The 27,127-nt window shown below is 40.3% G+C and overlaps 1 protein-coding gene and 1 non-coding gene across 5 annotated transcripts in view; both read right to left on the reverse strand.

The window, feature by feature from the left end:
• Positions 1-15,982, reverse strand: part of NBEAL1 (neurobeachin like 1) — a 175,686-nt gene extending 159,704 nt beyond the window's left edge. For 3 of the 4 annotated variants that reach the window (XM_075529600.1, XM_075529603.1, XM_075529602.1), the window contains exons 1-2: positions 15,614-15,725; positions 14,463-14,760 (exon numbers count right to left, since the gene is read on the reverse strand). In XM_075529600.1, the coding sequence (XP_075385715.1) occupies positions 14,463-14,513 (51 nt within the window). In that variant the 5' untranslated portion in view covers positions 14,514-14,760; positions 15,614-15,725. Of the gene's footprint in view, positions 1-14,462; positions 14,761-15,613; positions 15,726-15,902 lie in introns of those variants that run through there. The other variant, XM_075529601.1, reaches the window with a different exon arrangement.
• A 2,683-nt stretch (positions 15,983-18,665) lies between these two features.
• Positions 18,666-18,772, reverse strand: LOC142425112 (U6 spliceosomal RNA). Its single transcript, XR_012779487.1, has one exon. It is a non-coding gene; the product is annotated as a U6 spliceosomal RNA (small nuclear RNA).
• Between the last annotated feature and the right edge of the window lie 8,355 nt (positions 18,773-27,127).

A 27,127-nucleotide genomic window follows, 5' to 3' on the forward strand; every position in this document is an offset into this window, starting at 1 on the left:
AGCAACTATTAGAAAGAAATAGTACCAAAAAAAAAAAAATAAAGAAATAGTACCAAAATATAACAATGCTTCCCAAGGCAGTGAATCTTGACAGGAGAAAAAAGCCTCATCTTCTCCCACAGCCTTGCTCACTTGGTAACTAGTGAACCTAGCAGTTTGTTGAGCATCTACCAGGTGCTAATAACTATAGAAGGCATTTTTTAAAATATCTATCATCCCATTCAAGCCTTACAACTAGCCAGAGGTTTCATTTTCCCCACTTCACAGGTTCAGAAAAGGAAGTTCCACAGCTATGTAATTGTCCAAGATCATACAGCGAGCAAATTATAATGAATCCAATATGTGCGCTTTCCACTCCACTTCCTTTGATGTGTGAGCATAAATAAAATAGAGCTTTAAAGGGCAAAAACAAGAATGTTAGCATTTAGTCAAGATCAATCAACCCAAGACCATAAAAATTTCATACACAAGGGAGCCATATTCTATGCAGACATGCTCTGCTTCCAAAGGCCATCAAATGATAGATTTCCACCCACCCAGAAAGAGTATTAACTAAAATCTCAGCCTCAGTAGTTTTCACTGTCAATACTAGTTTAGTAAATTGAAAAATCACAGCATGTGTATATTCCCATTTGTACAATAATTACTGCTACAACACAAATTACATAGCCGCTCATCCTGTTTGCTCTCACTTAAGTCACCTTAAGTCTGCACATCTGTTTCTTCCCCTTAAAATGAAGACAACAATGCCTATCTTATAGGAACGTTATGAAAATTAAATAACCTAATAAACACAAAAGGGCCTAGCACATATGTGTGCTGAGAAAATATAAACATTACTTTTATAACCTACCATGTGCCAGAATTAAGAACCCCTGGTGGCGTAGTGGGTATACATTAGGGGGCCATCGCATTGTTAGCAGTTAAAAACTTCTATGGGATAAAAACTGAGCTTGCTACTTCTGTAAACAGTTACAGTTTCAGAAATCCACAGGGAGTCACTAAGAGTCACCAATGACTAAATGGGAGTTGAATATGTTAATGTGCTAGAATCAGGGGCCTTCCACAAAACAAGAAAAAAAATTTTATAAGAAAATTTTATATTACACATAAACAATTTCAATTTTCATGTCTCTTATTAAAATTTTCATCTAATTTTATTCTTTCCCCCTAATATTCCACTACATTTATGATCTGTATATTTACTATCCCTTTAAAATTACTATCTTTAAACAGTCTGCTTCATTTCTTAGCGGTTCTTCATCTACAAAATGAAAACACTACTTCCTACCTCACAGAACTAAATGAGATAGCGCTCAGCACCAATTATTTAGTGGATCTCAAATCATAATGGCTACCGTTATCAAGGTGCAGGCTCTGCCACAAAGCTGCTCATGGTACAATATGAGAAAATAAGTAAAAGAACTGCAAAGTCAAGTTTATTGATTTTACACTCAAATATTTGTCCACTCATTCCCTCTGATGTAATGTTTAAGTCTTCATTTTGAGCTGTGACATAATTATCTACTGGTCTCTAGAGGTCCCACTTGTCTGACCTACACATAACCAGTAAAGAAATTTGCTTAATTTAAATCTAATTATCTTTCTCTCCTGCTCAAAGACCTCCATGACTCTCCGATGCCACAATGTAAAGTTTAAATTCTTAGAACTTTGCTGTCTCCTCAGGTAGGCATTAATATATTTGATTGTTTTAATTAAAATTATACTAAAGTGCTCTAACTGTAGTGGCCTGAGGGCCCGATGCCAAGGGCTTAAGTGGAGAGCAAATGCTTTGAGAATGATGAGGGCAAAGAATGTACAGATGTGCTTTACACACATCTTTGTTCACCTGGATGTATGTTCACCTGGATTGTGATAAGAGTTGTATGAGCCACTAATAAAACATTAAAAAAAATCATAGGAGGCTTTCATTTTCTCATAACATCCACTTTGAGGAAGATTTAAAGGTAATAGGATTAAAAAGCCCAGGCGGGATAAACAATTCAGAGACAAAAACATGGGGGGACATGAGAGAAGGGGAGGTGTGAGAAAAGAAGGGGGAAGAGGTCAACCAACCCAAAGACAAGGGAACAACAAGTGAACTAAAACCAATAGAGATAAGGCTGTAGGATGCCTAGTGGAGCCTAATCAAGGGCAATGTAAATAGCAACAAATTACTAAACCCGAATGAAGGCCAAACATGATGGTGGGACAAAAGGAAAGTAAAAGGAAATAGAGGAAAGAACTAAGAGACAAAGGACATATATAGAGGTCTAAATATAGGCATGTATATATGTAAATATATATATAATGAGAGGGGAATAGAACTATATACTCATATCTATATGTTAAGAACTTAAGTAGAAGGGAGAGGGGAGCGGGGAGGGAGGGGGGGAAATGAGGAGCTGACACCACGGCTCAAGTAGAAAGCAAGTGTTTTGAGTGTTTGGCAACATATGTACAAATGTGCTGGACACAAACGATGTATGTATGGATTGTGAAAAGAACTGTATGAGCCCTAATAAAATGAATTAAAAAAATTAAAGCAGCAGATGGACATTGGGCCTCAACTCAAGTACTCCTCAACAAAAGAACATTTAATCTAATAATCTGGCATTCCATGATGCTCACCTGACATGATCACTAAAGACAAAATGGGTGCAAGAGCAAATGTGGTGAAGAAAGATGATGTTGCCGGCTATCAAAAGAGATAGTATCTGGGATCTTAAAGGCTTGAAGGTAAACAAGTGGCCATCTAGTTCAGAAGCAACAAAGTCCACATGGAAGAAGCACACCAGCCTGTGTGATCATGAGGTGTCGATGAGATCAGGTATCAGGCATCTAAGACTCAGAACAAAATCATACCAATGTGAATGGGGTGTGGGGGGGGGGGGGGAGGCGTGGAGACCCAAAGCCCATGTGTAGACAATTGGACATCCTCTTACAGAAGTCACAAGGAATTGACACAAGGAAGAGACGAGCTAGTCAGGGTACAGTACAGCACCGATGAAACATACAACTTACTTCTAGTTCTTTAATGCTTCCTCTCCCCCCACTATCATGACCTCAATTCTACCTTACAAATCATATTAGACCAGAACATGTATACTGCTACAGATAGAGCCCCCAACACCTAGAATCCAGGATAGCTAAACCCCTCAGAGCCAACAAATGAGAATAGTGATACCAGGAGGATAAAGGGAAGGTGGGGAGAGAAAAGGGGAATTGATCACAAACATCAACATATAACCCCTTCCCAGAGGGACAAACAACAGAAAAGTGGGTGAAGGGTGACAAAGGACAATGTAAGATATGAAATAATCTACAACTTATTGAAAGTTCATAAGGGAGGGAGGACAGAGGAGGGAAGGGGGGAAAATGAGGAGCTGATTCCAAGGGCTCAAGTAGAAAGAAAATGCTTTGAAAAGGATGATGGCAACCTATGTACAAATGTGCTTGATTCAATTGATATATGAATTGTTATGAGATGTAAGAGTCCCCGATAAAATGATTTTTAAATAGATAAATAAATGCCCATGAACTTTTAAATAATCTTATTGGGGGCTCCTATAGCTCTTAGAACAATCTACTACACATGAATTGTTCATTTACTTTTTTTTTTTCATTTACTCCTTTAGAGGCACATCTACAGATAAAAGGGGGAGGAATCTCCTCCCTCCTCCATGCACTAATATCTGAGTTAAAGTATTCTTCAAGCTATAAAACTAAAAAATTTACATACATATACATACTTCAACCATAGATTTGGAAGCCGTCAACTTATATGAGCTGCACTTGTACAGTGTTATCAGTTATATTCATATTATATCCATATCCAAGTAGAAGACAATTTCCCCCATAAACACAGTAAAATTTATGGTGATTAGTCTTTTAGGGGAACCCTCTGATAGAACTTAGCCACTTCAGGAAACATTTAGTTAACTGCCAACTAGATATCAATCACAGAGAATTCAAGATTCTGTATATGAAAATAAAATATAATCGTGCCCTTAAAATGTTTAGGGGTCTATAGGAATGAGAGACATAAACAGATGACAAACCAGCATGACAAAGTAAGTTACCTCTATCAATGGTGAAGGTAACTGAGTAACAGGAGCCTTCAGAAGTATTCACAAAGTAGACATGCTCAATAGGGGGTGAAGAGTAAAGGGGGAATTCCAGTAGAAGCAAAAACAGCACAAGCTATGTTCAAAGATGTACAATATTTGGTATTGTTCACAGTGTGAAATGGCAGGAAAACAGTGGGATGGTTGCGTGGGATTAAAAACACTGGAGAAGTCAGCATTTCCCAAGCAAGTGACATATTCAACACTGTTCACTTACATGACAACAGTTAAGATCTAAAACTGAAATAAAATTTAAAAGATGCATTGTGATAAGAATTGAATGAACCCCCAATAAAGTGATTTTTAAATGATTTTTTTAATTAAAAAGATGCCTGGGCCAACAATCTTTGAAAAGCACAAAGTGAAATAAAAATGTTAACACATGCTTTTAAGATAGGATGTGCCTTCTGAATAGAATGAAAGTACAGCTAAAATATGAAGTTCCAAACATACAACCACAACCTTTTATTCCTACTTAATTTCATTACTCTTATCAAAGAATCAACCTTTTATCGAGTTCATCCTTTCCCTGTCCTATTATTTTAATTTCTGCTCATATAACTGTGCACTTTATCAGAATTTCAAACACATAAACATAGAAAGCATGGTCGATCTAGAAAATGATGACCAGTGACTTTTCTAACTAGTATCAGTAACAAGAGATAATCAAATACTATTTATTTTCTGAACATGTAACTGGTATTTTTACCACATATGTAGTTTGGGGATTTTTTGGGTCAAAACTGTGAACCTGAATCTGATTAAGCCTCTACCTCTAACTACTGCTTCATAGGAAAGAAGGAAGAGGCACAAGTTAAATGAATCTTGGACATATAGTCAGCAAAAGGCATAATGTAGGAAATTCTTAATACAAGTGGCCCAGTGCCTTCAACACATGAATTGAAAGGGTGAAAGAGATATATATGAGATCTATAAATTTAAAGAGATGTTTTAAAATACCCTGTCAATCAATTGCAATAAATAAGTCCTTACCTGATCAAAAAGGTTGTTTTGAGAAAAGTTATTTAGCTCACTGGCTGATATTTGATATTAAGGATCTTTTAATTTCTTGGGGTTTAGTAATATAATTCTCAAAAGGTGACTTATCTTTCAGGGTTATATATTACAATACTTGTACACATAATTATATAGCTGGATTTTTTTATCTGCTTCACAATTCAGTTGGTAATGGGGTTATAAGTGAGAGAAAATTAGTCATCAGATAGATGGGGTCATGATACAATACGATCATGGGAGCCAGCAGCTTTGTAAGGCAGAAAGCACAATAGAGAAGCGGAGCCTGCATCTGGTCAAAGGGAGAAAACTATGAGACCTGGAAAACAAGGCTGTGCTGTTCCAGCTCTCTCAGGTTTCACTCTACCACCTCTATTTTGTCATTAGTAATTTCTACAATAAACATCTTGGTTTCCATCATCCTCCTTTCTGTGGGTTTCTTATGCTCTTGACATGATGATGCATATCTACTCTTGCATAGGCAATTACTCTAAAATTTAGCAGCTTAAAAAAACACATTATCTCACATAGTCTTAGGGTCAAAGAGCTGATGCAATTGTGGTAAGAGTTGTATAAGCCCCCAATAAGGTTATTTTTTTAAATAGTAGTACCAATTAAATAAAATTCTGATTCAATCAATGCCAATTACTAAAAAAGCAGAAGATAAAAAATTAAATATAGACTGGATATTAAGAAATTTGTTTTCACTATGAAAATGGTTACAGCTAATGAAACAAAACAGGTTAATATCTTCAAAGTACATACTGAAATATTAGTAGATGAACTACAATGTCTAGAATGCTTTAAAATAATACAATGAATAGATTACACATAAAACATGCTATCAATGCTATCTAGTTAGTAATATCTACACATTGATAACCATTAAACTTGGTACTGTTGGGTACCTGTATCTCCAGAACATTTTTCAGATAAAGAATTGAAGACTCTAGGCGCATTTACCTTAGGTCTAGCAGATAATAAGAAGACTTAGAATTACAAATACCCGAAAACCAAATTATCACCTTCAAGGCACAGAAGAACTGCGAAAGTAAATGTGAGAAAGCAGCTACATAAAAGGCAAAGCAAAAAGTAAAATAGAAACGAAACACCAGGGAAAAAAGGGGGGGGACAAGAATAGTATTTCAGATACAACAACTAATCAAGAGTTATTTTTCAAAACAAGGTTCAAGAACCTTGGAGGATTATGAGAAATATTTGCATGAATCCATAAGTAGTGAAAATCTTTTAAATTGTCCTTTTCCGGCGAATGTAAGCTTTGTAAACATTTTTACATAACATTAAGCATCAACAGTATGATTAGCCCACCACTCCCCTCTGTTAGTTTCTTGTACTGTGTTGGCCTGCATGTTGCTGTGATATTGAAAAGGAACCGTGGTAGCTGGCACAAGTTAGGTGCTAAGCTGCTAAACGAAAAGGTTGGTAGTGGAAACCCACCTGAACCCAGGAGAAAGACCTGCTGGCCCGCTCTTGTAATAAATACTCTGCAGGTTGGGACCACTCTGCGGTACAACTGACAGAAGCTTCCAGACTAACACTGACAAGACAGGTCTCAAAACCTATGGCTGAAAGGCTTCGGGGAAACTTCCAGACTGAGACGACTGGGTAGAAAGACTTTGGAAACTACTTCAGAAAGTCAGCCAATGAAAATGCTCCACGATAACGCCCATGAGGAGCTAGGAGTCCCATAGTAGGTAGGCATTCAAAATACACAATGGCTACAATAGACTCAAAAGCATGCCAAGTATCATGAAGATGGTGCGGGATTGTTGGTTATGCAGTCGGAAGCGTCAAAGACAACTCAAATACAACAACGTAACAGCAACAACGCTGCAACTAGTACTGTTATTCCACTTCACAGGCCACACTTCCATGGGCACAAGTGATTACTGGTGACAGTTCAACTTAAAAAACCCAAAATCCACTGCTATCTAGTTGATTCTGACTCACAACAATACTGGAGGGCAGAGTAGAACTGCTCCATTTGGATTCCTAGGTCATAAATAGTTTTAGTAAGCTTTATTGGTACATGATTTACATATCATACAATTCATTCTTTCAATCACATCAAGGAGAATTGTGCAATCATCACGATATCAGTTCTAGAACATTCTTCCCACCCCACCCCTATGCTATAAATCTTTATGCAAGCAGATTGCTTCACCTTTCACTCATGGAGCAGGTAGTGGGTTCAGATTGCCAGTTAGGAGCCCAAGGCTTACTGTGATGTACCACCAGGGCTCCTTATTAACTCACAGGGCAGTATTTTTCAAATTATGCACCTCTGGACAGATTCTCGTGGGTCTGAGAATTTTCAGATGCTCTACAGAAAGTCCACACAAAGTGTGGTACACAGACCAATGAGGGACTTGACTAGGCAAGTACAAAAACCAAAAGGAAACTATTGGCTACTGCTGTGGGCCACGAGCCTACCGAAGACTGCTGCAAGTCTCACCCCGAAAGTAAACCCTTAACAACTTAATAAGTTTGACAGTAGCTTTAAGTCTGTTGAAAGTAATAATTAAAAAGATAATAAAGCATAGGCCTGGGGGGGGTTGTATTTTTCCACTCTTTTAGATCTGTTCTTGCTAATACCACCAATAATCTCTAAGTGTCTAAGGCTTCATGATAATTTACTTGACTAATCGATAGAATTTTGCATTTCTGATCAACTAATCCCCTTCTCACAGGAGCCCTGGTAGGCCCAGTGGGTTACAAGCAAGTCTCCTTAACTGCAAGGTCAACAGTTCAAAACCACCAGCCACTGTACAGGAAAGATAAGGCTTTCTACACCCATGAAGATGTACAGTCTCAGAAACCCACTACATAAATACATAGACAGACAAAAGAAACCTACAGGGGCAGTTCTCCTCTGCCCTATAAAATCGTTAGAAGTTAGAATTAACACGATGGCAGTGAGTTTGTGTTTTTTCATGCTCTTCCTGTGATACCCTTTTCTGAGGCAACCAGAAGGGTTGCCCTGGCTCTTTCCATTCAGACTCCTTACAAACCTGACAACCACAACTCTGCACGCACAAGACCTCAAGTCATGGTGACCTCCTCTGTGTCAGAGTAAACTATACTCGAGTTGTCAGTGGCTGATTTTTCAGAAAGAAATTGCCACTCTTTTCTTCCATGGCTAAGTAGACTTGAACTTCCCATCTTTCAGTTAGCAGCCACTTGTACCGCCCAAGGACTCCTTTCTCTGCTTACTCTCATTTAACCCTTGGCCAGCATGATGGTTCTCAAATGTTTACTTTCAGTTCAGACCTCCTTTATGGACTGCAAGCCATCCTTACCTGGCTATCCCACAAGCACTGCAAACAGAGTGTAGTAAACTGTACATACCAGTTAAATTATACTAATTTAACAAAGGAGATAACCAAGTACTCATTTCCAAAACAAAATTATCTGAATTTCTTTTTGATTCTACACATTAAGTGGTCTCAATTTTACTTCTAACACATAAAATTTACATTGGGATACCCCCAAAAATATAGTAAGATATTTTCATGTATCTTAACAACCTTTCACAATAGTGCAAAAGCTCAGGTAAACGCACACAAGTGACACGCATTTCCGCAGGGAGACGCCTTGCTGGCATCAAATCTGCTTTCTTGCTTTCACAACTACCTTCTTAAGGTGTGTATGCAATTGGCAGCCACTGTTACTGGGCTGAGTCAGTTCTACTCTCTCCCTGGAGCTGCAGTTTATGAACTTAATGGCAATGAATTTGGGGGTTAATAGCCTGCAAATGATTTTGTTTCATTTTTCCTTAGAGGCAGAGAGTATTGCCTTCCTCATATCCAAAGTCATTAAGCCACGGAACATCAGAACAACCATTTCCTTACTTGGTACCTGTCAGGGACATGTTAAACAGCGGCTAAATAGCTACTAAGGGCTGATCTGTACTGGTCCAATTCCCTAACTACTTCACTTAGGTTTACAGCCAAAACAGTGACCATAAACTGATCATTTTTTCATGAGAACACTTGTTCCTTTGATTTTACCCAAATCAAATTAAGAAAGAGAAGACTTTCATCTGAATCAAACACTCTAAACTCTATTTTCTTGATATAGCAAAATTTTCACACTGAAAAGGAAGTTTACTCTGAGCTCACTGCAAAACTATCTATTTCAGTCATATCCCAGATTTAGCAGAACAAAGAGCAAAAGCAGGAAATGGAGCATCACCATGGACCACAATAAATATTTTTAAATGAAATCATTATTCAGGATAATTAAGTTCTATACTGGAAAGAAAAAATAAAATTTACTCTGAATCTTTGAATTCACAATTATTTAAGATATTCAAGAGCAGAAGCTTCATTAATACTGATAAAAGATGTATTATCACCCTCATATAGCCAGAGATTAAATGGAAGTACTCTTGATACAAGTACACATACAAAAGGGTAGTAAATGAAAAATAACAATTTATAAATTATCAAAAGTTCATGAGGGAGGGAGGGGAAGAGAGAGGGAGAAATGAGGTGCTGATACCAAGGGCTCAAGTAGAAAGAAAATGTTTTGAAAATGATGATGGCAACAAATGCACAAATGTGCTTAACACAATGGATGTATTGTGATAAGAATTGTAAGAGCCCTCAATAAAATGATTTTTTTTAAAAGAAAGCAAGTAACCTGCTTCTTTCTGGTCCTTAGGATTAAAATCATCTTGGTTCTCAGTCAGCAGCTTCTTAATATTACCCAATATAGAATTTCAACAAAACAAAACTAAACTACCATGAATTTCCACTCATAATTCCACATTTTAATATGTTGTGTTTTGGTACCTTTTTACTTAGTTAATATATTCCATACAATCCCCTGACAGGAAAATGGAGCTTAATCTTAGCAAAGCATTGGAGAGGCTCAGTTCCTTTCTTCAACATATTCTGGTGGCCACCTGGGTATTTCCAACAGCTAACTGTCCAACAGATACAAAACCTTAATGCTTCCCCAAAGCAGCAAATGAGAAAAGGACATTGTGATACAGGTAGGTCTTACTTCTATGCAACTTCTGAATTCCAAAGATTACATGATATTACACAGAGCAAAACTGTCTTCACCTTTCTCTCGCATCAAGAAATAATGGCAAAAGATCTAAAGAATATGGGGCCTAGTACACATTGAAATCTCTAGATATCAGAAAATAAATGTGCGCTCTAAACTTAAGTATGCTGACAAGACATAGTTAACTACTGTACTAAAAAAGATGCAAGATTAAGTCCATTGAAATTAATGTTTAACTTCTAAGAGCTATTTGAAATGCACTGTTCATCAAACTCCTTACTCTGCGTGGGGATAAGCATTTGAAGGTGAGAAAATTTTGCCTATATTTCACTGGTGAAGCAAACTAAATGTAGAGAGCAAATATGTTGGATGATTAGAAATCATCCTGTTAGGTAATTAACAATAACACCATATTTCTAATTCATATTCCTAGAAAGAGGGAAAAGTTAGGGCTGACAAATTTAGTAACAAAATAACTTATTGATTTTGTTTAAAACCCAATTCTGTGAATAAGTGAAGATTTATTTGCTGAAAACTGCAACCAGTAATATATATTAATCTATTGAAATTATTGAAAAATGATTTCTATTGAAAAATACTAGTCACTAGTATTTAGTCTTGCAAATAAACCCAGCTTAACAGGTTAATGCTGCTGTTGAGTTGTTTTTTTTTTAAATGAGAGAGAAAATTGTTTTAAAGACTACACTGCTATATTTCTAACTCCTAAAAGGCTTTTAAATACAACCATTTTCTTTTCTCTCATTAACTTTAAGATACATGTAAAATAGTATTTTTTTCCTTTGAGAGAAATGAGAAAACTGAGGTATAAAGAAATCAATTTCAACTCCGAGATCCCATGTGACTGTAAAAGGACCCCATAGAGTTTTCTTGGTGGTAATCTTTTCTGAAGCAGACTGCCAGGGCTGTCTCCCACAGAGCCTCTGGCTGGGCTCAAGCTGCCCATCTTTCTGTTACAGCCAACCACTCAACCACTGAAGACCCTATATATTCTTTATATTTCCCCTTCACTTCGGGTTTTCCTGAGATAGTTCTAGTTATTTAAATACCTACACTAAACTTCTATAATGGTCAATGGCAACTTTTAAAACACCACAGTAGGGACACATGCTAATTGTATCTAAATATTGACCTATCTGTAAAGTTAGCACCAGGATAAATAAGGAGCATAGTTCAACCTCTCTGCTCTGAAGCAGTCCTTCATAAATCTTCAAAGTCATCTCTCTTTAATCAGGTTCAGTGTTTGGTATGAAAACATACTAACAAAATGGTAGATGGGGCAAATGTAGACAGTGCTGTGGTGGTGGGGGAAGGGAGGGTGGAGTCACCTTGGCAGGGCTAGTAAATCAAGTCTTTACTGTGAAAACTGCTACAGAGAAAATAGCAAACATTATTCTGCCTGCCTTTCTCTTAGGGAAGTGTCATCAACTAACTGATGAGGAAAAGTTCTCTATGTAAGTGTTCTACTGAAATGATAGTTTTGTCATTTGCTTTGCAAATCCCTAATAAAATAATGGATATAGGCAAAAATTACTGATGATCACTAGATCCGTGATTATTCTCATCCTTTCAAAAACTGAACCTGAGTCAGATGGATCACTTGGTACTTCAGATCAAGTCTCTAGCTCCTCTTGTTCAGAGGATCAAGTAAATAAGGCCAAAGGAATTCAATCAGCAAACTCTGGACTCTGAAAAACTCTGAAGTCAAAAACTTGGTTCCTTCAACAAATAAATGGCAAAAAATAATATGCACTTTTAAAAAAGAATCTAACAGAGTGGGGATGGGAAGGAGAGGTATTAAAAAAACTGAAGGGAAAATATTTATGAAGTGCCTAGGAAAGGTATTTGAGGGTTTAAGGTTTGTATTATGATTATGCTTTTAAAAGGAGTCACTATTTTAAAGAAATCATTTTAAGTCCTTACAGATAATTGTATATTGTCTTGGATCTACTTGAGGGAAAAATCAGGGAGATGGGATTATAGATGAAGCACAGCTAGACTTAAGTTAATAACTACTCAAACTAGGTGACAAATATCAAAGGATTCACTATTATATCTTCCCGATATTGTGCAGGCTTGAAATTGTCAATGAAAATAAAAAGATGAGCATTCTATATACCAATCTATATAATACAGGCCAAAAAACTACTTGTCTCTCAGAGATCAAAACAAAAACTTTATCTACTCTACTCCATACACACACGTGCACGTACGCGTGCACACGCACACGCACACACACACACACATTCCACAAAATTACATGACAAACTGAAACCCGGAGGTAAATCTTGCTCAAAGTACAGAATAAAACAGCAGCAGAGCCAAAGCAAGAGGTCTCAGAAGCCCTCAGAGTTCGGGAAGACCTACAAAACTTTTCTAAAAGAGCTAAACCACTCTGAAGTCATCTGAAAGGCCATCAAAAGTGAGGGCGGGAGGGAAAGGTATCAAAAAGGCTGAAGGGGAAAAAAAAATATATATATATATATGACTTGAGAAGTTAAATTATAAATACGGCTAGAAAGTTTATAGAACTGGTATTTGACAACAATCCTCACATAGAGCCAAAGTGTTGCATCCATTATGTCTGTTTGGTAGGTGGAAGGGTGTTTTTGCAGAAAAAGCAGGTACTGCATAGCTTAAAAGACATTTGCTCCTGTACTGATGAAACATGAAACCATAATGTTAAGTAACTATTCTTTAAAAATAATTGCACACAAGTTTTAAATCTTATTAAGTGCACAAATGATTTAAATCTTGAACATAAAAATGGGATTTATCTTCCCATTCAAGAAGATACAGGCATCAAAACTTGACCACTAAGGGTTTTCATTATTAAGAGAGATTCTTAAGAGTAAGGGTTCAAATTTGTATTTCAAAGAATAAAATACCATACCGTTTATGCCAGTGAACTATACTACCTTTTCAAAATGCACTGTGCCACTTAAATAAAACATGAACTTGACCTAGAACCAACATAACTCATTAATAAGACAATGTAACCTCATTTACACCTTTGTCATTGTGAAAATAGCAAAACCTACTAAGTCAGATGTATCTTGAAATAAATCATTTGAAAAAACTACTATTTATACTAAAAACAGATTTTAATTTTCAGCGAACACGTATTAGTGACTTTTCAAACTAACATGTATTAGCAGGGAACCATACTCCTTTTTTTAATCAGGGGTGGACTATTTCTAAAAAAGGCATTTCTGGCATTAAAGTGAACAGGATTAGAAGTACATATTTTAAAAATCCACATTATATATTTCAAAAATAAAAGTGTATATATTTTAGTAATTAAAATAAATACCACACCAGGCAGTCAAAGACAATTCTAGCTTGAGCTCTAAAATGTAATATTGCAGCTAATTGAGATCACTGTTACCATAAGAATAGCTTATTCAAGTATAAAAGGGGCCTAGGGTCATGCAGAAGTGAAGGCTATGCCATCGGCACTTCACTCTACCATTCTAAACTAACTTCAGTAGACTAGGGCTATTTTTCTGTCACCCTTGTCAATATCCTCACGGTTCTAATGTACCCGCAGCTCACTGAAAAGCATGTTTTTAAGTTACCCTATTCCTCCCATTGCCTAAAATCAAGGCATTCGGGCGAAAATTCTTATCTAGACAAGGTGGAAAAAAAGGAATGATTTCTCAGTGGCAGAAACAAAAATATTAAGTTCTAATGCTTCAGCACATGGACCTGAGTCAGACAGTACTGTTGTAAACTAAACTCTGGTATCCACTAACCATGCAACCTTGCCCCAGCTTTTCCAAACTTGGGGATAATAACAATAACTATCTCACAAGGTTGTTGATAGGATCAAATGGGATCAGGTTCATAAATTGCTAACAAAGTGACAAGCACCTTAGTCAATGACCTTTTGATGACAAGTACAGGGGTTATTAAAAAAAAAATCAATGCTCTTCTTGCACAATAAAAACACCTGTATCCATTGTGGGAAAAAGAGAGGAGCACAAAAACAGAGTTTCCTTTTCTGTTTGCGTCCTAACTCCACTTATATAATTTTGGGATCACTGCTCACAACTATACAAACCACACCCTATGGTTTTTAAGAGAATGCATGTCCACAGGGCATGTCCACAGGGTGGGAAACGATTGATCACTTACATTCTTCAAAACCTGGATTATAAATATATTATATGCAAAACACCATCACCCATTAAATAAGGCCAGTCACAAAATTTTACAGCAAAGTAAAGTATTTTAAAACTTTAAAATAAAAAGGAAAGCGATTACCTTTGTGCAATAAAGCATCCAAAGTTCAAAGAGCCTCTCTCTGGATGCCATTCTGGCTTTGACTCTGCCACTTTTAACTTTTCCTCCACACAAAAACAAAAATGAAATTTATGTTCAAGACCACAGCATGTGCATTTTATTTTTCGGGGTTTTCAGCCGTTGCAAGTAAAGCTCGCAGCAGTAGCGCAAACAAAAAGAAATGAAATAAATGGGCTGGCTTTTGGTCAGTAGGTTTCAGCTGTTACTCCAGCGTTATCTCCAAGCACTGAGAAATGGTCCTTAGGGCAATTAGTTAAATCTGTGAAAGAGAAAAGTACCCAAAGGTTAGCAAATGAGGCAGTACATATTTTTTTAATCCAGACTTATTACCAACCAGAAAAGCTTTATCTGCTTCCTTTCCCACAAACCGACTGAATGTTTACACTGATCAGATTTCACAGAACCGTGCAGTTGTTCGGGAGGAAAAGCACAGCTATTTCGCACCCACACGGAGGACACTGTGGGGCGGACTCCCCACCACGGGGACTGGCCACCGGTCTTGCGCGCAGCGGTCGGCAGCAGTAACACACAGCACGAAGTCCGGGCTGCAGAAACAGGCCCATTGGCTACGAAGGTTTTCCGAAGACATCAAACCTCTGAGCTTTGCCCAGCCTGCTTCTAAAAAGTTGTTGCGTTGTATGATGTGGATTGTGTGCCAATAAAACTGGGAGGGGAAAAAAGTTGTTGAGAATGTTTGCCGTTCGGTGGCAGGGCGTGGGGGAAGGGGTGAGAATTCCTGGTTGGTTGGTTTGAACAATCCTTGAAAAGAGCGAGTCGACCTGTGCACCTGGTCTCGCTACCTCTGCACCCAGTTACAAGAACGGAGCACCTCGGGAACGCCGCCGAGTGTTTTCGGAGATCTCTACGTTTCCTCCTCGCCGCCCAGACTACCGAATCCGAGGCAAACCTCAGGTCGGCTAGGCTGCTGAGGAATTCGCTTCAGGAAGGGGGCACCGCGAACTCGGCGTCGCGGCACCCGCGACCATCCCCGCCCGCTCGCTCCACGACCCGGCCGGAGCAGCCTCGCCCCCTCACAGCCGCCCCTACTGCAAGGACGCCGGGCCCTGCGGACTCCGCGCCCCGCAGCGACCGCTCCCACTCCCCGCGCTCACCTCGGGGCCGCACCGCCTCCGCTCCGCCGCCGAACAGCCCGCACCTCGCCCCCTCCCAAGCCCAAACCCCGCGTCACCCCGCGGGCCGGCTGGAGGGCTGGGGAGGGAGGCGGGGCCGCGCTGGCGCAGGGCGGGGCCCGAGTGCGGGGAGGGGCGGGGCCAGGGGCGGGGCTGCCCCGAGCCTAATCTTTCGGGCCGCTGAGGATTTACCCTGCCCTAGAGCAGTCGCTGTTCATTGGCTGCTCAAGCTGGAAGGCGTGAACGTGCCCGAAGCCCCGCCCCAGCATACCTGCGCAGCCGCAGTCCACAACGCGCCTGCAGCGCTTCTCGCCGCTGGCACCGGGCCAGGCGCTTTGGTCGGTCGTCTTCCCAGCGGGAGCGAAGGGAGAACCAGACGGAACCGACGCGCTGACGTCTGAGCCCCGTCCCTATTGGGATGGGCTGACGGAGCGCTCGGCTGATGGCGTCATTTCCGGGAATCTTCTGAGGGTGGGGAGCTCCACGGAGATAGCTAGAGGGGCTTTTGTTTTGATTTCTCGCTGGGATTGGCCGGGGAGGATACAGTTATGTAAAAATAGACAAGCACCGCCCTCTGGATAAGTTTTTTTTCCTAATTAGTGTTCGTGTCTCGCATTTTTAACGTCTTTGTTGAGTGGCAACTCCAAAGTTTATTTTGCCACTAGTAAGTGTTCCCACTTTCCCCACCAATTAAAGTCTGATCCCACCCGCCAATAAAAGTAGGGGGATGAACAACAGAAACGTGGATGAAGGGAGACAGCAGTCGGTGTAAGATATGAAAACAATAATTTATAATATATCAAGGAATCACGAGGGCAGGAGGAGGTGGAGGGAAGGAAAAAGGAGTAGCTCATACCAAGGGCTCGAATACAAAGTGAATGTTTCAAAAATTATGATGGCGACATATATACAAATATGCTTGATACAGTTGATGTGTGGATTGTGATAAGAACTGTAAAGGCCCCCAATAAAATGATTTTTTTAAGTCTGGCAAATGCGAATACATTTACGGGTAAGTGGCATCTAGGTGTCAATTTAAAGCTACCATGGGCCTGTGAGGCTTCTGATGGCCTCCAAGACTGGGTCCTTTAATAACAAGTAGGTTTCCCGCTGCCAAGGCGCTGCAGCAACTTTTTCTCAAAAGATACCTCAAGGAAAACACACGTGTTCACCGGAGAATACATTTATCTTAAGACTGACTTCAAAAATGAAAACCAGACACTATCAGTGGCTCGTGGAGACCCTATAGGACAGGGTAGAACTGCCCCGTATGGGTTTCTGAGACTGTAACTCTTTACATGAATAGAAAGCCTCCTCTTTCTGACCTAACACTTTCTAAAATAACCCAATCATCCATCAAATTCTATTTCCAGTCCCGTGTTCATGACGAAAGGTCTCCACATTAACAAAAAAAAGGCCAGCTCCAGGTCCTCCAGAATGTTCCTGTGCTCAAATCCTCCGCTGGTACTCAGCAGGCGGTTCGGCCCACCTCCCCAGATAAACCCAGAATGCCACGCAATCAGAAATACATCTGCCAAGACAGTTGAACTGCAAGTATTGTTTCCCCTTTTCGAAAATCACCTTAAGCCACTTTGCTTTTCTGAAGGATATATAAAATCCGAAGTGGATTTTTGCTCTGGAGAAAAGTGAAACAATTGGTCAGCATTTGTTCTGCGGGAATTGTTTAAGAAGCTACAATAGTTTCCATGTGCTTTGCACTACTTTTCTGTGAAACTGTTCACTACGGATTATTAGTAAGCACAAGTAAATCTGCCCTTATCTTGCTTTTTGGTTAATCCATTCCAGGGCTGCTGCTGCTGCTTCTTTTTTACTATATTGTGCTACCTTTTCAGAATTCGGAGGATGATGAGTTTGGAGCAGGATTTCCCCATCACTACTCACATTTTGAATTGTACAATTCCTTGTCATGGGAAACTGCATCCCAGGAAAAAGGGGTGGTGGGTGGTGGCGTGTGACTCATCCCAGCTGAGGACCTCTGTTTACAATGAGATTTCCAGGGTTTTCTGGGCACATACGACTAAGATATCTTTTAGGATTCCCATGTGAGAAATGGTCAATTCAGCTACCTTGAGAACTTCAAGAATGAGAACTTGAATGGAAACTTCAAGAATGTGACATAGTCCTAAAAGTGCAAGTTAATGCAAAACAGTGCTGCCTGCAGGTTGTTTCAGGCAGGGTTCCCTAGAGAAGAAAAACCAGTGAAGCTTTTCTATGTCCAGAGAGGTTTAGATCAAGGAAGTGACACACAGCTTTAGAAGTGGGCAAATACTGAGTCTATGAACCAGATGGTAGAACGAAGGCTTCTCTCTGGCAGAACAAACGGGGCTGATGAACCCAAGATGATCAGGAAGAAAGCATGCCTCTGACTGCAGAGGCAAATGAATCTAGGTGAGACTCCAAGGTCACTATGACTCCGAGCATAAGTAGGCACCCCAGCAGACCTTTACTCCAGAAAACCAGAGGTTGAGGAGCCAGATGCAGGGTCCAGACTAAACAAAAAGCAAGCAAACGTTTCCAAGAAGCTACCTATATTGGGAGCAGCCAACACCCTCAAGGAAATCTCATCATGGGGAATTACTAAGTCGTAACTATCAAATCACTGAGAATCTGGGCATTGCCAAGTTGTCAGAAAATCTTCATTATCACATGGTGGTACCGCCCAGGTCCATTCTTTCCTGTGGTGAATGAAAACCAGACATCCAATATTCACCGTAATCATGATTGAGTAACTATATATATAGCACTATCTTTTATTAATATTCCTGAAAATAACACTGCAAGGCAGATGGTATTGTCACTTCATAGTTTAGAAGGATATGGTGTAGAAAGTATAAGGAACTGTCCAAAGACCACACAGCGAGCTATAAACAGGAGAGGCAAAGTTCAGGCCAGTCACCTACGTATGACTTCAACATTCATGTACTTTCTACTTTCTCCAAAACATCCTAACACTCGGGACCAATGAGACAGGTCTTAGTCATATGATACAAAATGAAAAATCGAGAGAAATAAAAAATACATACAACTCTTCACAAATGTGCATGCCACCCCTGCACAGGGGCCATGCTAATCTTCTCGGTATCATTCCAAACTTAGCAGATGTGCTGCCGAAGCCAGCACAAAAGGGGGATTTTTAAAAAGATAAAATGGGAGCTTAAAAAGAACTACCCTGAACAAACCACTTTGGTTAGAAGAGGCTTCCAGTGGAGAGTGGCATCAGGCAGGGCCTTAAAAAAATGGTTGAGTTTGGCTGTCCTGACGGAAAGGCAAACTCTGGAAAGAATGCATTAGACAAAGGTTTACTCCTGAGCAGATTCTCAGTGTTTAAAGAAGACGATGACTTGACTAGTTTAGGTGGGAGAGAAGTAAGGAGATGAGGTTGGATGATGAAAGTGGCAGCCAGCTCACAGTGGGTCCTGATTTCTATTCCATGATGTGTAAAATTAGAATTTTTCAGTAGAGACAAGATTAGAACTATTTGTTGAGCCAGACCTTGTGCTATCTTGTCCAAATAGTCATACATACATGCATCCATGCGTGCACACACATGCTCAGAGGCACACAGAGTATTACAATAAAATTAAGTGTAAACCTTGTCTCTTTCATCTATAATGAATTTTTCCATGGTGTGTGGGGAGTGAATTGAAAGCAGACTTTGATAATCTACAGTAGAGGAAACATTCTTTAATAAAAAAGAAATTGCAAGATGATTCTGTTTAAACATTAGTATTCTCTTTTCCAATTTTTTATTTCCTTTTCCTTTTGCTTATGGTGGCATAGTGGTCATACATTGTGCTGCTAGCAGCAAGGTGAGCAGTTCGAAACCACCAGCTGCTTTGCAAGGGTTTTCTACTCCTTCAAACAGTCACAGTCGCTGACGCTCACAGGGACATGCTACCATGTCTTATGGAGCTGACAAGCACCCGATGGCAGTAAGTTTGGTTCTTGGAGTTTTACTTAAATATGAAGAAAACGTCAAGACTTGGGAAACATTTCTTCTTCTAAGAAAGCATCTTTCTTTCCTATCCCCCCGGAATACTTTTATTGGCATATTATTCACATATGAGACAATTCACTAGTTCAATGATATCAGGAAGAGTTGTACAATCCTCACCACAATTAGTTTTAGGACGTTTTGTTTTTGCACTCATCATTAGCTTCCCATTTTCCTGCAGGCTCCCCTGCCGTACTCCCAAGAGACCATTGATCCAGTTACTGTCTGTATAGATTCACCTATCCTGGATTTCATCGACAGAAAAACATTAAAAAACAAATCAACAGAAAAGTAACAACAATAACAAAGTACAACGGATAATAACCTCAGTTGAAATGAAAGCAGCACATATTAAAAGCTAAAGCAAATTTAAAGGACTCATTAGGAAGATCAAATACTGGGTGCTAAATTTTAACCTAACTGCAGCTGCAGCAAGCAATGCCTTTCACGTCCCTGGTCCAAGGTCAGAGGGCATTCCCCAGGGGCATAATCCACGTGTATTTTCCCTTCAGTTTTTATTTTTAACCGAAACAGCTTTAAAATGAATCAAATGGGAGATCGAATAAGATATTACATTTTGACCTAATGACGTCTGCCATCATTGAGTTTCCAATGCACTCGATCTGGCAACAGGGAATTCACATCTCTCCACTGTGATTGGAGGAGATTCACCAGAGGCTTAGTCCCTGTGTGGACCCTGCAGTGGATTTTGTTCTTCTCCTGTCATTCATAACCTTCTACAAACCAAGTATTCACAAATGATGCTCTGATAACATTCCATCCTTTAGATTTTGGGGAAACAACTTTCTTGAAGCATAATTGCAACAAAATTCAAGTTAATTATATTTGAGATCCCTTTACTTGTTACATATCAGCCTTCCCCACTTCCATCCTCAACCCCCAGGGGGTGGGGAGGGACAAAAAATCCTCTCCCATTAAGTTTATTCCAACTTACATATGGGTCAGAGTAGAATTGCCCCCATAGAGTCTCCATATTTATAAAAGCTGACAGCCACATCTTTGTCCTTTGGAATAACTGGTTGATTCTAACCACAGTCCTTTTGGTTGGTAGCCAAGTACTTTAAATAGAGCCAGCATGCACATCCTTTATCTCAGACTAGCTAACATGACATTAAAATATCCTGATGTGTTATGGGCAAGCAGAGTGAAGAGTGGCATATGGCATGTGCTCTTTGTCTCCAAAACTAGAGCTGATAGGGGGAACTTGATGCCATTTTTTGAATCAGCAAGTCAAATATACCCAGACACAAATATAACATTTGAGGCACCCAAATGTGCATTGGTCAGGGTTAACGGCTTATTTTGAATTACAGTTATGAGATTTAAAGTTTCAGTTATGGAACTGTGAATTATAGGGTTCTATGTTTTCATATTAGTGTGTACCACCATATAATTTCAGAAGGTAAAATGTGATCAAGGACTGATGGTACTAAACAAAGATGTTCACACTGCTCTAAAGGAATTTCATTATTATTATTATTAAATACCTTTATTGGGGGTTCTTGTCTCTTTTCAACCCATATATTCATCCATTGTGTCAAGCACATTTGTACATATGTTGCCATCATCAATTTCAAAGCATTTTCTTTCTACTTGAGCCCTTAGTATCAGCTCCTTATTTTTGCTCCTCCCTCCCTTCCTCATGAACCCTTGATAAGTTATAAATTATTATTTTTGGAATTTTTTAAGAGTCCAGGAACTGAAGGAATACCAATTGAGATGATTCTACAAACAATGCAATTCTCCAAGTGCTCACTTGTCTATGCCAAGAAATTTGGAAGAGAGCTACCTGGCCAATCAACGGAAAGAGATTTCCATTGGTGCCCATTCAAAAGAAAGGGGATCCAACGGAACATGGAAATTATCAAACAATATCATTAAGATCACTGACAAGCAAGATTTTGCTGATTATTTTAAATGGTTGCAGGCCTACATAAAGAGGGAATTGACAGAAATTCAAGCCAGACTCAGAAAAGGATGTGGAATGAGGTGTATAATTACTGATGTCAGAAGGACCTTGATTGAAAGCAGAGAATACCAGAAAGATTTTTACTTGTATTTTATTGACTAAGTAAAGGCATTCCACTGTGGGACATACCAGATTATGAGTAACATGTCCAAGAATAGGAATTCCGGAACGCTTATTGTGCTCTTGCAGGACCTACACAGGAGGAAGTGGCTGTGAGCTGGCTGTGGCGCAGCCGTCTGGTGAAGCTCCAGCTGGCATTTTAAGAGGCCATCTCAGAGAGCTGGAGATGCTTGCCTACAACTCAAAAACCAAACTCACTGCCATTGAGTCGATGTCAAATCATAGCGACCCTATAGGAGAGGGTAGAACCGCCCCTGTAACTTGTTAGGCTTGCAACAACTGGGGAGAATTAAAGCGGGCAAAGGTCTGAGCAGTGCTGAGAATGACTGGGATGGGAAAACTTAGTGGTTATGGAAGCTGGCTCTGCAGACCAGCTACTTAAGGGGTGGCCACTAAATATCTATTTTAGTCTGGGTACTTTAGAAAAACAAATCCACAGACATTCATGTATAAGAGAGAGTGTTATATAAAGGTTAAGTGCACATCAAGAAAACATCCCAACCCAGTGCTGCCCAAGCCCACAAATCCAAGTATTAACCCATTTGTCCAACACCAATCCACAAAGTCCTTCTCCATGTCACTAAACACATGCAAGGAAGCCAACTGCAGGAGGAAAGCCGAATCAGTGAATGTGTAAGTAGCTTAGCACTGGCAGGGGTCTCCACACGGCTGCTCCAGCCCCAGGGCTGCATCGGAGTAGGTCCATGTCGGCTTCTCCTTGGGGATGTCTTGCAGGAAGTGAGCCTTGCCAGCTGAAGCAGGGAACTGGCTAAGGCAACTGCACCCTGGTCCAACCATCAGAGAGGAAGAGACCCGAGAACTAGAAAGGTGAGGCTCACCGAGCCATTTACCTCTCCACCCTTCAATTAACCCCACGTGTTTATTGGCCAGGTTGGCACAATAAACTAACTACCTCACTAGCCAAAAGATGAAAGTGACCCATGAGCCAGATGACCAAAGGTAAGACATTCTGCCAGCCAGTTCCATAGCCATAGGGGAACATACACCATTGTGTTCGCAGAGCTGGGTGGGAAATCTCAGAACATAGGAAAGGAGGCTCTCACAGCTTGCCAGCTAAGACTGTGGGACAAGAGGAGCGATAGTGGCTCTTTAAATGGGGAGAAAGCAGAGAAAATGCTGTGTTACCACAGTCTGGAGAGTGGTCTGTCATAGAGGAATGAGCTAGGTAAGAGGCCTGCCTTGAGTACCAAGCACTTCAGGGGCTGAACTCAAGCAAAGATTTTACAGAAGGCCCCATCCTCCTCTCTGGGACTCTAATAGCTGTGTCAGCGCCCCAGTGGGTCAGATGGCAAACCAGATGGGACAGGGCCTAGTGGACTTAGGTGAAACTGAGAGGGCTAGAGAGAACAGGATGCAAGCCCTGGGGAGAGCAAAAAGAACACCGGGCTCCCTGCTGGATGGCTGTCAAGAGGCCCCTTGAAGTAGCCCCAAAGCAGATGTGGAAGACTTGGTGACTGCAGGAGGCAGTAAAAAGACTGGAGTTTTAGTTAGCCTTTGGAAGATGTTAAAGCTGGAGCAATAATAATACCCTCTAGGTCCTGCTCCCCCCCCCCCCCAGGAAGAAGTACTCTGTCTCCAGGGAGTCCCCCAACAGTTCCCACAGACTAGGAGTGGAGCCAAGGACACCACAGGGCAGGGCACTGCAGGAGGACTAGAGAGCCCACCAAGAGGGCATAAAGCACTGGTCAAAACCAAACAAGCAAATCCTGGTTCTGACCGTTTTGGTGGTTGATATGACTATCTCAAGGCATTGATGGGTATGATGGAAGTCTACCTGTGTAGACTAAGTACACCTGACCCTGCATACATAAGCCATATCAAGTTTAAATTTCCCCAATACCAGAACACATAGGGGTGAGTATTCTCACAGGATTGGCATTAAGCATCTCTCTAGAGGCAGGGATGCCTCCTGTGGGTGGTAGGAAGAAGAGTCCTGAGGGTAGTACCTGGGGGGGAGGTCAGATGCTCACAGGCATCCTCCCTGAGGGCGATCCGTTGCCAGACTGCAATAAGCCCCACTCCCTGCTGTTAAAGACAATGGACACCTGCAGTCATCTATTTGCTTCCTGTAGGTGGGTTTACACCCTACTGATAATGGTTCCTATGGAGACCCAGAGAACAGGTCAAAGTTAAGCTGCCATCCTAAACCTAGGATCCGCCCATCTTGTCACAAGTGTACCCCCAATCCCTCTTCTTCCTATTGCATGTATGTCCCTAGCCCAGCCCCTCTCATTACTGTATTACCTATAGCACAGCCCCTTCCTGTGACGTATGTCCTCACCTACAATTAGAGGGCTTGCATGTCCCGAGAAGATAAAAAGCCTGGGCTAGCATTAAACTCTCTCTCTCCCTTCACGTGGACCATCAGGCGGGGCTGAGGTGAGCATGCTACTATGAATCGTGTCTAACTCCATTTATTTCAATACTTCTGTCTCTCATGCTCTCTATAACTTTACTATGATCTTTACTTATTATCGCTGTACAATTGCACCTACCAGACCCGTAATGATGTGTCAGCGGCTGGCTTCCCCTGACAGGTACCAAGAAGAAACACAATGGACCCTGGCAACGACCATGGAGGATACGGTATACGACAAGTAGCATATCTGGAATGGCATCTGTGATTATGTTTGTGTCAATCTGCTTCCATTTTCCAAGAAGCACTTTTTGGGGGACCATTCAGGTGAATTCAAGGAAGATGTGTTAAGAATAGTCAGTCTTCAATGTTGGCATTATTTCTGCCATTCTGAGGTTAGGTGCTGTCCAACTCATAGTCATCCTATGTGACACAGTAGAGCTGCCCCATTGGGTTTCCTAGGCTGTAGTCTTTACAAAAATGGATCATCAAGTGTTCCCCGCAGAGCCTCGGGGCAGGTGGGGATGGCCAACCTTGATGAGAGCAGCCGGGTACTTAACCATTGCATTACTAGCACACGTGCAATGCCAGTAGGGATGTATTTTTGTTTCTCTTTGCTATATTGGTAAAAGAGTTCTGTGTGTGTGTGTGTGTGTGTGTGTGTACATGTATGCATGCAATTCTAGGGACTTCTGGTTGATTCTTCCTATCATAATAGCCTATGGTCACAAAGAACTCATAGGCAATGCTCACAACTGGGTGGTTTATTAGAGAAGTAATGGGTTACAATGCAGGATCAGAAACAACTTAGTATGCAAATTTTTGACCAGGATAGGTCTACTCAGCTGTACCTCTAGGCAAGCATCTCTCTCTCTGGTCATTGGTTCTTAGAACGTCCTGGGCCAGTTAGGCTTCTGCCCTGCTTGAGCAAGTGTTACGAAGCTCTTTAACTCTGTCCGTAAGTGCCCAGAGGCACTGCACTCCACCTCAGCCTGACAGCTCTGGCACTCTGCTCTCTCACTCTGGGAGCTGGGAAGTTCGAAGTCTGTCTCCTGCTGGTTTTCTGGTTCTGCTGCCTCTGCCCCTACAGTTTCTGTGTTGCTGCTGCTACTCACCATCTCTTGCAAGCTCCAACATTAGATTATTTCTTGCGTCTAAGAAGTTCCCAGCAGATGAAACTGATGATGGGCACCAAACCATGGATTCTCTCCTGTTTCTTCAGGTCAGCCTTTTTGTTTCTGAGATGGCTCATTCTACGCATAACAAATGCCCAGACTGACCAATACCCTTGAAAGTGTTCCATGCACTTTATTTGCAGAATTAACCAACTGTCCAACCTTCTTGGTGGGCCACAAGCACCTTATTTGCATAGAATAGAAAAAGAAAACATTATAAAAATAACATCAGTCTCACTAATTAAACTGTTGATTAAAAAAAAGACAATTCAAATTAGCAACATCTTTATGTGATCAGATTTAATTCTAATTAGGAAGATGCAATCAGATGAAGAAACACTACTTTGAGGGAGATTAAAATCACACAAATGTATACAAAAAAGTTGACAATGTTATCAGACATGTGAAAATTTTCATGCCCTTTAGACAGTATTTGTATGTCTAGAAGTTTAAACAGAAATACAGTAGTCAAAATAGAAATAATTTTTTCATATAAAAATTTACAGCATGAAAAATTGAAAATAATAAAATATTTAAAATACCATGTCTTAGGCTAGATTTGCTAGAGAAATAAAACAAGAGAAGCTTATTTATCTCAAGATTGGTAGGTCTCAAGTCTGTGGACCAGATGTTTGATTATAAACTTCTGATTCACATACTGCAGGCACTAAAGAATCCCAAATCAGCAGATTAAATGACACGCTGCTGGCTCAAAGGCGGCAGAGACTAATGAATTACTAAGCAATACAGCAGGTCACTGGCTCAAGTCCAAAGAACCAGAGGTAAAATTATGTCAAGCCAATTTCAGGATTCAAAATGAGCAAAAATCCAGAGAATTTTACCAGAACATTCATATATAGTGGATGTGGGCCACACGCCTGAGGAAACTCCCTTTCAAGTCATTGGATTCTCATACCAGATTTCATTGTGAAGGTGACTACATAATTACATCATAACTGACAAATCACAAAGAATCATCCTCCAGCCAAATTGACACACAACCTTAACCATCACATATGAGGAATGGATAAATATATGCCATACATCTATACTAGATAATATTACACACCCATTAAAAATGATCACTTTGAAGAATTGTTAAAGAATGAGGAAATACATACAAATTATGTCTACAGAGATAAATAACTACTAAAATCTAAGTACATGGAAAACTCTTTTCAAGATTTCTCAGAGAGTTTATTGCTTTCATAATTTTTTTTTAGTCATTTTATTGGGGACTAGTACAACTCTTATCATAATCCATACATACATCCATTGTGTCAAACACATTTGTATATTCATTGCCCTCATCATTCTCTAAACATTTGCTTTCTACTTGAGCCCTTAATATCAGCTACTCACTTTTCTCCCTCCCTCTCAGCTCTCCCCTCCCTCATGAACCCTTGATAATTTATAAATTATTATTATTATTTTGTCATATCTTGCACTGTCCAACGTCTCCTTTCACCTACTTTTCTGTTGTGCATCCCCCAGGGAGAAGGTTATATGTAGATCCTTGTAATCAGTTCCCCCTCCCCACCCCACCTTCCCTCCACCCTCTCAGTATTACCACCCTCACCACTGGTCCTGAGGGGTTCATCTGTCCTGGATTCCCTGTGTTTCCTGTTCCTATCTGTACCAGTGAACATCCTCTGGTCTAGCCAGATTTGTAAGGTAGAATTGGGATCATGATAGTGTGTGGGGGAGAAGCATTTAAGAAGTAGAAAAAAAAAAAAGAAGTAGAAAAAAGTTGTATGTTTCATCATTGTTACACTGCACCCTGACTCATCTTCCCGCAACCCTTCTGTAAGGGGATGTC

This window comes from Tenrec ecaudatus, chromosome 13 (assembly GCF_050624435.1).
Source record: "Tenrec ecaudatus isolate mTenEca1 chromosome 13, mTenEca1.hap1, whole genome shotgun sequence".
Lineage (NCBI taxonomy): Eukaryota > Metazoa > Chordata > Mammalia > Afrosoricida > Tenrecidae > Tenrec > Tenrec ecaudatus.